This window comes from Podarcis raffonei, chromosome 1 (assembly GCF_027172205.1).
Source record: "Podarcis raffonei isolate rPodRaf1 chromosome 1, rPodRaf1.pri, whole genome shotgun sequence".
In the NCBI taxonomy this organism is placed as follows: Eukaryota; Metazoa; Chordata; class Lepidosauria; order Squamata; family Lacertidae; genus Podarcis; species Podarcis raffonei.
Genome location: NC_070602.1, coordinates 50,863,144 through 50,876,679, shown reverse-complemented (window position 1 = coordinate 50,876,679; position 13,536 = coordinate 50,863,144). Strand labels below are relative to the sequence as shown.

The 13,536-nt window shown below is 45.0% G+C and overlaps 1 protein-coding gene across 1 annotated transcript in view; it reads left to right on the top strand.

Annotated features, from left to right (window-relative positions):
* CREB3L1 (cAMP responsive element binding protein 3 like 1) overlaps positions 1 to 4,901 on the top strand; it is a 79,733-nt gene extending 74,832 nt beyond the window's left edge. Inside the window, exons 11-12 of the mRNA XM_053387235.1 lie at positions 2,383 to 2,647; positions 3,396 to 4,901. Coding sequence (XP_053243210.1) covers positions 2,383 to 2,647; positions 3,396 to 3,432 — 302 coding nt within the window. The 3' untranslated portion in view covers positions 3,433 to 4,901. The remainder of the gene's footprint in view (positions 1 to 2,382; positions 2,648 to 3,395) is intronic.
* The last annotated feature ends 8,635 nt before the right edge of the window (positions 4,902 to 13,536 follow it).

Sequence of the window (13,536 nt, the reverse complement as noted above, 5' to 3'; positions counted from 1 at the left end):
TTTGTTTTATTGACAAGAGTGTATCATTTGAACAGAGCAGTGTTTCCCAAGCTTGAGTCTCCCGCTGTTTTTGGACTACAATTCCTAACATTCCTGACCACTGGTCTTGCTAGCTAGGGATGATGGGAGTTGTAGTCCAAAAACAGCTGGCGGCCCAAGTTTGGGAAACACGGATTAGAGTGACGCAATGCTCTTGTTTCCTGAGAGATGTTTCCTCCAGAGCTGCTTGCTCCAGTTTATTCTTTACATGGTCCTATGGCCTAGCTGTACAGTAAAGCCTCATTTGCCCTTTAAAGGATTCATTCTCCTTCTCTTCCTCATAGATGCTTCTTCTCCTGTTTCTCCCACCATGGGAAGTAAACCAATTAGCCAGGAAGTCTCCCTGACCTTGGAAGATAAAACCCAAATTCAAATAAACATGTGATCTTCCAGTTCATTTGTTCACTCTCAGCCTGCCTTTAAAATTGTGCTGAGAGTTATTAGGAGACGCCTACTCACAAAGCTGCAACCCCCAGAGGTCTCTGGGAAGAGACATTGCTTGTTAAACCACTGATAATTGTAGCTCTGGAGGGGAATAGGGGGGTCTCCTGATAATCCTCTGCACCCTTAACAGACTACATTTCCCAGGATTCTTTGGGGGAAGCCATGATGGTTTAAAGTGGTATGATACTGCTTTAAAATGCAAATGGGGCCTATATCTGTCACTCCAACTCAGCCCTCTGATCTAACATCCTTCTTTGGGCTAATGAGTCTCCTTAACACACACGGCAAGACAAGCTGGAAACAAGGGCCTGGTTCTCACATAAGCCTGTGGGCTGTACCACTTTAGATTGTACAAGGAGTGTACTTGGGAGGGGGATTGATATTATGGAATGCTTCTCCATTTTTTAAAAGTCCTGTAAATAGAGAGCTAGCTTGCCAAGGAGAAACACAGGCAGCTGCCTTGTACCCGGTCAGCCTCATTGTCCATTGAGCCCTCAGATAAGGCAGCTTCCTTTTGTTACTCCCTGACCACGCTAGCTTTCTCCTTCATACAAATTTCCTCTTTGTGGAAAATTAGATGTCATGGTAAAGGGAGCACATATTTTGCCTGCTTAAAGTCCCTAATGTAGCCATAAACCTGACAGTATCAATATTTCTCAGCCTAATCTATCACAGAGGGTTGTTGTGATTCCCTACTGGTGCCAGGGAATCTTGTATGCTGCTCTTAGCTCATTGGGAAAGGATGGGGGGGGGGAATATTAAATAAGTACATAAGAATTATTTATTCTGTTGAGGCCTCACCTGCAGTCTGAAATGCTACAGTCCAGACACTGGCTTACCAACCTATCTGCTGTTCATGAGCACTAGGTCTAAGTGCTTCCTCATCTCAACTGAGCTGGCATTTTGAAATGGGGGAATTTAAAATCTCCAATAACTTCCTAACAGCTGGTACCCTTTTGTTGTATACGGCCATAGGCAGGATGGTCTGCTTTTAAGCCTGGCAGCATGGAGGCCACAACCAGACCTAAGTTGTTTGTTTATGGCTCAGCCAACACTCAGTAGGGAGGCAGCTGCAATGTGTATATTGGCCCTTGGGTAGCCAGACCAGCTGAAAGCCTTGAAGGGAGGAAGAATAGCGCTCTCTCTCTCTCTCTCTCTCTCTCTCTCTCTCTCTCAGAACAGATGGCCTGTTTTAAAGCCCTCAAGCAGTTGGGATAGTCTGTTTTATAGCCTCAGTGGCAGTTTTAGTAGTGCTTTTTCCTTATTGCTTTTGTATCCCAACCATCCCTTAAAAAGCTGGAACAACATATGTAGGCTTCCCATTCAAACACTGGTCAGGCTCAGCTCTGTTTAAATACAGGCATGGGGGGTGCAGAGGAAGGACTTTATTTGCTCCTTAAAGGTACAGATGTCATGTTCAAAGGTGCTGCCTTTCACTGCACATTCTTGGCCAAACAAAGCAGCAGCCTATAAATCACAGCTTCTGTGTGGCAACTTCACTCTGTAGCAGCCACCAAGAATCTCTGGTATTGGCCTGGTATATTCTACATACAACATCCACATGGAAGTAATCCGACAGCTAAGTTTTCTTACAGTTGCCACTTTTTTCTGGCCTGGTTTTTTAGCCTCCAAGAACTGCATGACAGGCAGTGCAGCTTTTACTCCTATGGAGATGCAGCAGAGGAATGCCTCACCTGCTAGATTTCTGCTTTCTGTGTAGCTGGTGAGAACAAGAAGGGGAGAGAATGCAAAGCCTTGCAATAAGTTTGTGTGTGATGGTCAAGATGTCTCTATATTCTGTGACTGGCTTTATCTACATGCCTTGGCACATGGGAGTGGGCTGGGAACAGCCTCATGAAGTTGCTATTCTCAGCCCTTAACAAAACTCTCCCTTTTCAGTTCAGTCACGGCGCCTTCTGTTCTACGATGAGCATGGGGGCTCCCTCGAGGAAGGCTACAGCTCCTTCATCTCTGTGGAGCATCCTGACAAGTGGGAAGCTGACCAACGCCAAAGCGAAGAACAGCGACCTCAGGAGCATGTGCACAGCCCCCTGGCTGTGGTTCACGAAACAGCCAAATACCTGCACAAGCCCCACCAGGAGGGGCCAGATCAGAACCTGACCAGCTCAGCTCTCACTAACCCCAAGAAGCAATTCCAGGAGAGGTAAGCAGGTGTGGGGCTTTCGTCTCTTTCCAGCTCATACCAGCTATATTCCATCTCCAAAGTGCAACGTGGGGTCTAAGCAGGGTTGCCAACTTTAAAGCAAACCACTAACCACTACTCCTGTGCTTTTAACAGATCTGCAGGCATCAGCCACTCATGGTGTTTATTTCCATGCCATAACATCACTGCTGATTGCAGTCTTCAAGAGTCACAAGGGCAGGCTGTGTTTTTTCTTCTCTGTTTGTAACCGTCAACCTAAAGTTTCTGATCCTTCCCTGAGACCTCTTGCGTGCACAGCATAAACTCTTAACTCTAAGCGATGTTCCAGGGTTTTCCAAACTTGGGTCTCAAGCTGTTTTTGGGCTACAAGCTACCAGGGATGATGGGGACTGTAGTCCAAAAGCAGCTGGAGACCCAAGTTTGGGAAAACTTGGTCCAGGCAAAGAGAACCCCACCCCACTCAACTGACAGTGAGAAATAAAGAAATAGGAGAATCTTCCGAGGAACCTCACCAGCCAACCTGAAAAATAGAACAAAGGATTTTGTATTTTATCTGTGCTTGTTTTGAGTCCCAGTTCTGGGGGGAAAGTGGGTAGAAATATATAAAACGTTGTTGTTGTTGTTGTTGATGATGATGATAATGAGGAGGAGGCAGCAACAGAGCAGTTATCAGAGGCCAGAGTTGAGAAATAAATAGCAGGTGACAAAATGACTGACTGGTACTTTCTTTCTTTCTTTCTTTCTGCAGAGACAGAATCTCCAGTGATGCAGCTGAATACTTGTAGCAGCTGCCAACCCTCAAGGCCTCTTCCGTCTGGATGTAGGATCCTTTAGTAGATGCCTGGTTAAGGCTGCAATTCCATGCATGCTTACCTGGGAGTATGTCCCATTGAACTTGGTGGGACTAACTCCTGAGTAAGCATGTGCAGGATTACACTGTAAGGGGCGTGGGTTGCAACCCTAAACACACTTACTAGGGGAGAAGGTCCATTGGACTTCCTTCTGCATAAACATGCATAGGATTGCACAGCACATGGGAGAGGATGTTCCATTTAGACATCTCCAAATTGGCCCTGAGTTCCGCCTCTTATACACTTGATTCCCAGTGTCAAAATTGCATTCCCCACAATCAGGGATAGCGTCTGGCAACTTGGACAGAAGCCTCAGCCAGCCCTCTAATTTACCCCCACTCACAATCACCATGGCCACTGGTTATGTTCTTTCCTCTCTCTGCAATATGTCACCAAAAGTTACCAACTTCTTGGCACACAAATCTGTACTATATAAATTTTCCCCAGCTGTGTCTGTCTCCGTGTCAGAAAAAGCTTAATTTCTATTTTGTGACTTATTTTTACATAGTTACATTAAAAAAATGTAGAGAATTCAAAGGCAGAGACATATTACAGTTAAATGTTCAGATAAGAGAAAAAGAAAAACGTTCTTCATAGGAGGCTTTCCCCCCATTAAACATTAAGCAAAGTTCACAAAGCACCCCATGAATCAGTTCCTCTGTGATGAGGAACACACTTGCCTTATCCCAGTTCTTGACCCTCTTTTCATTCAATTTTCTCTAGACAAGCCACCTCAAGGACTTTTCCTTTTACCTATGATTTCCCCCTTTAAAACATGAGACTGAAGGGACAAGTGTATGTTCCTTGCATGCCCCCATTCATTGAATGTTTCCTGGTGACATTTGGGACAGATGTAAAAGTCAGCAAGCTGCAGCCATGGCTTTCCTTTCCAAAGTTTATGTAGGGATGGAGAGATCCTTCAGAACAATTCTTCTCCAGTCAAGTCCACCAGGGACCAACACATACCGCTGCAGCCCCCCCAACCCACCCCTAAAACACCCTTCTCTGTCCCAACCCAAAACCAGCATAAAGAACCACTGTTCCATAGTTAGACATGCTCCTGGGCATAGTCCATGCGTGCCTCAAGTTCACATGGTTGTACAGAGACCAAAAGCAGAAATTGTTTGTACATAATGAACCTTATTTTGTATTATTGCCAATCCCTTAAGATATTGTATTTTGGAGACTCTCAGATCCTATTTTCTGTATTGTATTTTATTAAGAGTTATTGCGAGCTTGGCCTCTATGAACTTCCTCTCTTTGCAGGTCGCTGTTTCCTCTTAGTCTAGCAGCTGTTGTTTGCCTAGTTTTCTTTTTAAATATATCACTCTTTTCCTCCTGTTACTAGCTCTGCAATTGCTTTGGAGCAGCAAAATTAAAAAAAAAAAAAAGATGCAGCATCAGCTCTGTTGTTCAGATTCTTCATTATTTAATTGAGGGGTTATTAATTTAGCAAATCTCAGTGCAAGTGCAGGCCTGCCATCACTCACCGAATAATAGCTGTGCTCTCCCTTTGTGAGCAGAGGTCTCTGAGCCGAGCAGTGTTTCTCTGAGGGCTTATGCAGAAATGTTAATTACTGAGAAATGATGACAGCAGCTTCCCTCCTAGATCTATCATTCTGATAGCAATACCCCGGTAGCTATTGTATTATAATAATATAATTATAATATAATATACTTATAATATAATAGATGAGGAAGAAATCTTGTTGCATGGGGACTATCCTTGCTGGTAGGAGCAAAGCATATTTGCTTTTCAAAACAAGCAAATAAAAGATGTGCTGTTATTAAATTTGCACATCGCTCTATACTCAGGGCGGTTCACAGCACAAAAAATCGCAATGCAAAAAAAAAAGAAAAGAAAAGACATAATACAGTGGTACCTCAGGTTAAGTACTTAATTCGTTCCGGAGGTCCGTACTTAACCTGAAACTGTTCTTAACCTGAAGCACCACTTTAGCTAATGGGACCTCCTGCTGCCGCCGCGCCGCCGGAGCACGATTTCTGTTCTCATCCTGAAGCAAAGTTCTTAACCTGAAGCACTATTTCTGGGTTAGTGGAGTCTGTAACCTGAATCATATGTAACCTGAGGTACCACTGTGCTGTAAAAACGAAAGCAAATTCCAGGCTCCCGGCAATGGCAGCTGCATGACCTGGAGGGAACGCCTAGGTCTTCCTCAAGACTAATTGCAAATACAAAGCAATTTCTCAAGGAAATCAAATGTGTCTAACCTACCTCACAGGATTGTTGTGAGGATAAAATGTGGAGGGAGGGATCCAACATACACAGGAGTTCTAAAAGCCCAATAGATGTCCTAAAGGCTGTGACCTTTGAAAGGTCTTCTCTGAAAATGCACTACTTCAACCCAGGGGTGAGGGGTCTCAGCCTATGGGCCAAACGGGCCCTCAAGGTCTCTCTATGCAGCCCTTGGGACTCATTCCCAGGCCACTCCTGCTATGCAGCCATACCAGCTGGTCCCATTTCACTTCCTCCGAGAGTGTTTCTGCCTGGCTGGAATGTGTCTTTGAACCTGAATAATGCCTCTTGCTTGCTTGTCTGGATGGAGGAGAAGCAGAGCTGTACAAAGGTAACAGTGATATTTGCTCTGCCTCTTTTGCCTTTGGGCCCATGCACCAATGGGATGTGTCTCTCAGGACTGGAAAAGTTCCCCTCCTCTGGTTTAGCCAGATTCTATCAGAGCCTTGGGACTATTAGACTGTGAACATGTACATGTAAGTAAGGACCCACAGAGCCTACGTCAAAATATTCCAATATTCTTCCAGCACTACACCCACCCAGTAAGCTAAAAATATAGTCCTGGAGAAATTACTTCGTTTTTCCACCGTAAAATGTGAACAAGCTCTTAGGGGAAATATATAGACTATTTTCATAAGCAGCAATCTAACTACTGGGTTTAATGTATATTAATCTGCATTTGTTGCTCACATTAAAACCTCCGGCAGCTAGAATGACTGTTCACTCTTGAAATGGCCCCCTTCCCCTTTCCATTCTGCAATAACAAATACTCACGACATCAAGGGAAAGCTTTTACAGAGGGGAGTTCCACATGCTTGTCAGACCTCTGTCACCTATGGGAAACTACTGGTTTCAGACATGGGTGGTGAGTGTACTTTATATCTTCTGTGTGTACGTAGGATGAAGCCTCAGCTTTGGAAGCACTTCCTGTTTGGTCCTGTAGTGCAGCAGCTCCCAAACTTTTTGGTGTAGTGACCCCCAAGTCCAAATGTACTTGCTTTGCTGACCTATCAATTTATTGACACATGAATTTGGGGACCTTAGGTCTTCAGCAGCTGTAATAGAATCATAGAATCATAGAGTTGGAAGAGACCACAAGGGCCATCGAGTCCAACCCCCTGCCAAGCAGGAAGCACCATCAGAGCACTCCTGACATATGGTTGTCAAGCCTCTGCTTAAAGACCTCCAAAGAAGGAGACTCCACCACACTCCTTGGCAGCAAATTCCACTGTCAAACAGCTCTTACTGTCAGGAAGTTCTTCCTAATGTTTAGGTGGAATCTTCTTTCTTGTAGTTTGGATCCATTGCTCCGTGTCCGCTTCTCTGGAGCAGCAGAAAACAACCTTTCTCCCTCCTCTATGTGACATCCTTTTATATATTTGAACATGGCTATCATATCACCCCTTAACCTCCTCTTCTCCAGGCTAAACATGCCCAGCTCCCTTAGCCGTTCCTCATAAGGCATCGTTTCCAGGGCTTTGACCATTTTGGTTGCCCTCCTCTGGACACGTTCCAGTTTGTCAGTGTCCTTCTTGAACTGTGGTGCCCAGAACTGGACACAGTACTCCAGGTGAGGTCTGACCAGAGCAGAATACAGTGGCACTATTACTTCCCTTGATCTAGATGCTATACTCCTATTGATGCAGCCCAGAATTGCATTGGCTTTTTTAGCTGCCGCGCCACACTGTTGGCTCATGTCAAGTTTGTGGTCAACCAAGACTCCTAGATCCTTTTCACATGTAGTGCTCTCAAGCCAGGTGTCACCCATCTTGTATTTGTGCCTCTCATTTTTTTTGCCCAAGTGCAATACTTTACATTTCTCCCTGTTAAAATTCATCTTGTTTGTTTTGGCCCAGTTCTATAATCTGTCAAGGTCGTTTTGAAGTGTGATCCTGTCCTCTGGGGAGTTAGCCGCCCCTCCCAGTTTGGTGTCATCTGCAAATTTGATCAGGATGCCCTTGAGTCCATCATCCAAGTCGTTGATAAAGATGTTGAATAAGACCGGGCCCAAGACAGAACCCTGTGGCACCCCACTAGTCACTCTTCTCCAGGATGAAGAGGAACCATTGATGAGCACCCTTTGGGTTCGGTCAGTCAGCCAGTTACAAATCCACTGAGTGGTAGCATAGTCAAGACCGCATTTTACCAGCTTCTTTACAAGAATATCATGGGGCACCTTGTCAAATGCCTTGCTGAAATCAAGGTAGGCTACATCCATTGCGTTCCCTTCATCTACCAGGGTTGTAATTCTGTCAAAAAACGAGATCAGGTTAGTCTGACATGACTTATTTTTCAGAAATCCATGCTGACTATTGGTGATCACAGCATTCCTTTCTAGGTGCTCACAGACTGTTTGCTTAATGATCTGCTCCAGAATCTTCCCTGGTATTGATGTCAGACTGACTGGGCGGTAATTATTTGGGTCCTCTCTTTTCCCCTTTTTGAAAATAGGGACAACATTTGCCCTCCTCCAGTCTGCCAGGACTTCGCCTGTTCTCCAGGAATTCTCAAAGATGACTGCCAGTGGTTCTGAGATCACATCTGCTAGTTCTTTTAATACTCTTGGATGCAGTTCATCTGGCCCTGGAGACTTGAATACATCTAAACTAGCCAAGTATTCTTGTACTATCTCCTTAGTTATTCTGGGCTGTGTTTCCTCTGCTGAATCATTTGCTCCAAATTCTTCAGGTCGGGCATTGTTTTCTTTATCGGAGAAGACTGAGGCAAAGAAGGCATTGAGGAGTTCATCCCTTTCTGTGTCCCCTGTTTGCATTTCACCATCTTCTCCTCTGAGTGACCCCACTGTTTCTTTGTTCTTCCTTTTGCTACGAACATACCCATAACAGCCTTTTTTGTTGCTTTTAACCTCTCTAGCAAGCCTGAGTTCATTCTGTGCTTTAGCTTTTCTGACTTTGTGTCTACACATGCTGGCTATTTGTTTGAATTCCTCTTTGGTGGTTTCCCCCCTTTTCCATTTTTTGTACACATCCTTTTTTAATCTTAACTCAGTTAAAAGTTCTTTAGATAGCCACCCTGGCTTCTTTAGGTACCTTCCATGTTTCCGTCTCATTGGTATTGCCTGAAGTTGTGCTTTTACTATCTCCCTCTTAACAAATTCCCAGCCATCATGAACTCCCTTTCCTTTTAGTATTACTGTCCATGGGATCTCACCCAGCACTTCCCTAAGTTTTATGAAGTCGGCTTTCGTAAAGTCAAGAAATTGAGTCCTAGTATGCTTGGCTGCTCCTTTCCGCTGTATAGTAAACTTCAAAAGAGCATGATCACTCGCGCCTAATGATCCTTCCACTTCTACCCCACTAACCAGGTCATCAACATTGGTTAGGACCAGATCTAAAATGGCTGTTCCTCTTGTTGCTTCTCCCACTTTCTGGACAATGAAGTTGTCTGCAAGGCCAGTGAGGAATCTGTTTGACCTTATGCTCTTGGCTGAGTTTGACATCCAACAAATATCCGGGTAATTGAAGTCCCCCATTACTACTATCTCCCTTCCTTTTGCATGCTTGGCCATCTGTTCCAGGAAGGCATCATCTATGTCCTCCGTTTGGCTTGGGGATCTATAGTAAACTCCCACAATGAGGTCACTGTTATTCTTCTCTCCCTTAATTTTGACCCAAATGCTCTCACTTTGGCTTTGAGGTTCTAAATCTTGGATCTCTTCACAGGTATACACATCCCTGACATATAACGCCACTCCTCCTCCTTTCTTGTCTGGTCTGTTTCTCTGAAATAGATTGTATCCCTCCATTATTACATTCCAATCGTGGGACTTATCCCACCAGGTTTCAGTGATGCCTATTATGTCATATTTAGTTTGCTGTACCAAGAGCTCAAGCTCATCTTGTTTATTTCCCATGCTTTGTGCATTAGTGTACAGACATTGAAGTCCATTAATCATTCCCCCGTGTCTCTTATTTAATGATTTTTTCCTCCCACCACTAGGTCTGCGTGCTGTTTGCTCCATTTGGTCTATGACATTTGGATGATCATCTTCATCAATTGATAGACTCCTACCTTCAGAAGCACTGTCTCCCTCCCCCACATTAGTCAGTTTAAAGCCCTCCTGATGAGGTTTCTGAGATTTTTGGCAAAAACATTCCTCCCAACCGTTGTGAGGTGCAGCCCATCACTTGCCAGAAGTCCATCTTTAAGAAACTGCAGTCCGGGATCTAATAATTCCAAACCGTTCCTGTTTACACCATTTGCGAAGCCAGTTGTTCACTTCCACTATTTTTCCCTCTCTCCCTGGGCCACGTCGTTCAACTGGGAGGACAGATGAGATGACAATTTGTGCATTTAATTGCTTCAATTTCCTGCCCAGAGCCTCGTAGTCTCTTTTGATCTTCTGGAGGCTATTGCTTGCAGTGTCATTGGTTCCCACATGAACCAAGAGGAAGGGGTATTTGTCAGTGGGTTTTATGATTCCTTGCAGTCGTTCAGTTACATCTTGGATCTTAGCCCCGGGGAGACAGCACACTTCCCGAGACATCTTGTCAGGCCCACAGATCACTGCTTCTGTTCCCCTCAGTAGGGAATCCCCTATCACCACTACACGCCTCCTCGGGGTTCTTCCGTGAGCTGTCCGTTCCAAGGTCGCCTGCACATTCCCTGAGGACTGACTTTGCTGCTCGTCTTCATATACCTGATTGACTGTAATGAGGGAGAGATCCTCAAATGGAGTCTGCTCTTTGTCTTCCATGCTAGGGGAGAGGACCTCAAAGTGATTGTGTATTTCTAAACAATCAGAGCGAACCCTGGGCCTCCTACTTCTTTGAGTCACGTTTCTCCATATATCTGGCTCCTGTGTTGGTGAACTAGCCTCCTTCTCAGGGGAGTCCCCTGTCTCCTCCTTGGTGGAGACGGTGTGCTCTGTTGCTTCCAAGAAGAGCTCCAGCTCTCTAATTCTTTGGAGCGTAACTACACGTTCCTCCAGTTGCTGGACTTTGTCTTCTAAGAGGGCAATCAACATGCAATTGCTGCAGGTAAAGCTGCCTGCAACCTTTGGCAAGATGGCAAACATTGCGCAGGAACCACAGGTGACTGCAGCTGTTCCCTCACCCTCCATCTTGAGAACGTGTCGTTGGGGGTGGCTACAGCGGTCCTCCATCATAAAAAGCGTGAAGACAGGACAAATAACTCCCCCCCCCCAAAAACCTAGGTCTCCCCCAACAAACGTTTGAGACTAGCTCCCCTAAATCTAAAAGATGGATCAAACTGCAAGAAAACCCTTTTTGCTCCTTCTTCAGCTGCTGCCCTGCAAGCTCTGATAAGCTCCTCCCACAGCTAATCACCTACCTCAACAGAAACCCTGCCCCCTCTGACCTTTGCACAGGGAGAGCAGCTAATCAGCCACAAGAAACACACACAAGAAAACCCTTTTTGCTGCTGCCCTGCAAGCTCAGTTTCGCCCTTGTCTCCTGCTTGTGGACTTCTCAGTGATAGGTGGTTGACCATAGCAGAAAAAGGGATGCTGGACCAAACATGCCTTTGGTCTGATCCAAGAGGAATCTTTTTTCTGTTTTGACATTTTTAAAATGAGAGAAGCTGCATTCTTTACAGATTGTTGAGAAGGTGCAACTGGGATGCTGCTTTCCAGGGCTGGCCTGAGACACAGAGCACTTGCAGATTCTCAGGTGTGATTCCGTGATGAATTCAGTTCATACAAGTAGAATTGATTTGGAGCCCCTGCACAACAAATGGGCTTTCCCCCAAGACTGGTTTTTTGCAGTAAGGAAAGTAATGGGGAAATGTCCTGGAAAGTATGGAATAACACTTGTTTGACACAACGTCTAACCTCACCATAAACAAAACAGAGTGAATGCCCAGTAAACTGGTTCTCTATAAGTGACAATTTCTCTGCCTGATACAGAACAAAAAAATGATCCTACTTCTGTGCAGGTCAAGGTCCAGAATCCCCAAGGCCAGTCAAGTTATATTGGCACTTGAGGCAGATAATTCACCAAGTGGCTCTCAGCTTCCTTGGTGCTAAAAGTCCAATAAAAATAAAAATAATGGGTAATTTGCTGCCCTTTCATAACAGCCCAGATCAGCTGCCCATGGCAGCCTCCTTTCTTTACCTAATGGTTTTGCCAGGCCTCCTGCTTCCAGCGGCATCCCTGTCGTCATGGTAGCAAGTTCTGGTTTATAGGATTGCTCTTTCAATCTGCTTAATTTATTGTAGGCAGACCTGGATGCACTTTTCTTTTGAGAGCAAAAAACTTCCAAATCATAAAGGCTGTTCTGTCATTTCACACACAGCTCCATGTGCTTGTTTACCATAATTTTGTGTAACTGGGGGGTGGGGGACTTCAACAATGGGTACCTATTAGGCACCGCATCATACTTTTAACAAAGGGTTGCATTTCAGATGAAGCCTTCTCTGCTCCTCTACCGTGAGAGCTACATTTCCTTGCTGAGCTCTATGCCATTTACTGCAGACACAGCCCCCAGGTGGGTGTATCATTCTTCCCAAACATACTGAGCAGGAAATGGGCAGGCAGGCGATCTGCGCTGGGCACTGATGCCTTTGTCAAAGGAAAAAAGAATTGGCTTTTATTTCTGTGCAGCGCAGACACTCTGTTAAAGTGGAGTGATGACTTCTATTTAAAGAAATAGCTCTAGTTACTTGGGAACCCTTCTGTCAAGAGAGCAGGGACCCAAAGCTCACTGCTGTCTCCTTGGTATCACTGCAACTAAATTTACTTTTGCTCACCCTGGGTCTTGGTTTGCCCCAATACAGGCTCCCATGACAGGGAGATAACGGGGTTGGCACTAGTTCTGACACACATACATATACAGTGGTACCTCAGCTTACAGACGCTTCAGGTTACAGACTCTGCTAACCCAGAAATAGTACCTTGGGTTAAGAACTTTGCTTCAGGATGAGAACAGAAATCGCACGGTGGCGGAGCGGCGGGAGCAGGAGGCCCCATTAGCTAAAGTGGTACCTCAGGTTAAGAACAACTTCAGGTTAAGGACGGACCTCCGGAATGAATTAAGTTCTTAACCTGAGGTACCACTGTATACAAATAATAATCTAAATTTCCATGCTTACAGGTATTGCTCATGTACTTGCAGTTTGCATCAAGCTTGCCACTGTCTTCGCTGGTCAGTTGTTTTTGTGCCTTAAAACACAGGTGGGGCTTGTTGAGTTCTTTTTCTCAATTCAGATCCAATCTGGTTCATACCCACACTCACATACAATTACAGTGGTACGTCTGGTTAAGAACTTAATTTGTTCTGGAGGTCCATTCTTAACCTGAAACTGTTCTTAACGTGAGGTACCACTTTAGCTAATGGGGCCTCCTGCTGCCGCCGCTGCGTGATTTCTGTTCTCATTCTGAAGCAAAGTTCTTAACCTGAGGTACCATTGTATACTAAAAGACCAACATATTGAAGCCAAAACCAGATTAATCTAGGGTTCCACCAACCCCCCCAAAAAAACCTTATCCCATTCACCAAACACTCCTTCACACAGAGTTTTTGTGCATAGTTGAGGAGCCAAGCTGTCACCCCGATTATCAACCCCCTTTTCTGAGCTCCTAGCTGAGAAGTGGTCAGACTCCAGTGTTTTCCCAACTGTCCTATGTCCTCACCCACCCCAGATCCTTTTTGGGAAACTATGATAATTAAAGTAGCAGAAAACAGATCTATGTTTCTTGTCAAGGAAAAGTTTATGTCAGGGAAGCTGTAGGGGGAAATACTCTGTCTTAGTAACCTCAAGACTTGATTACTGCAATGCACTGTATGTGGGGCTGCCTTTG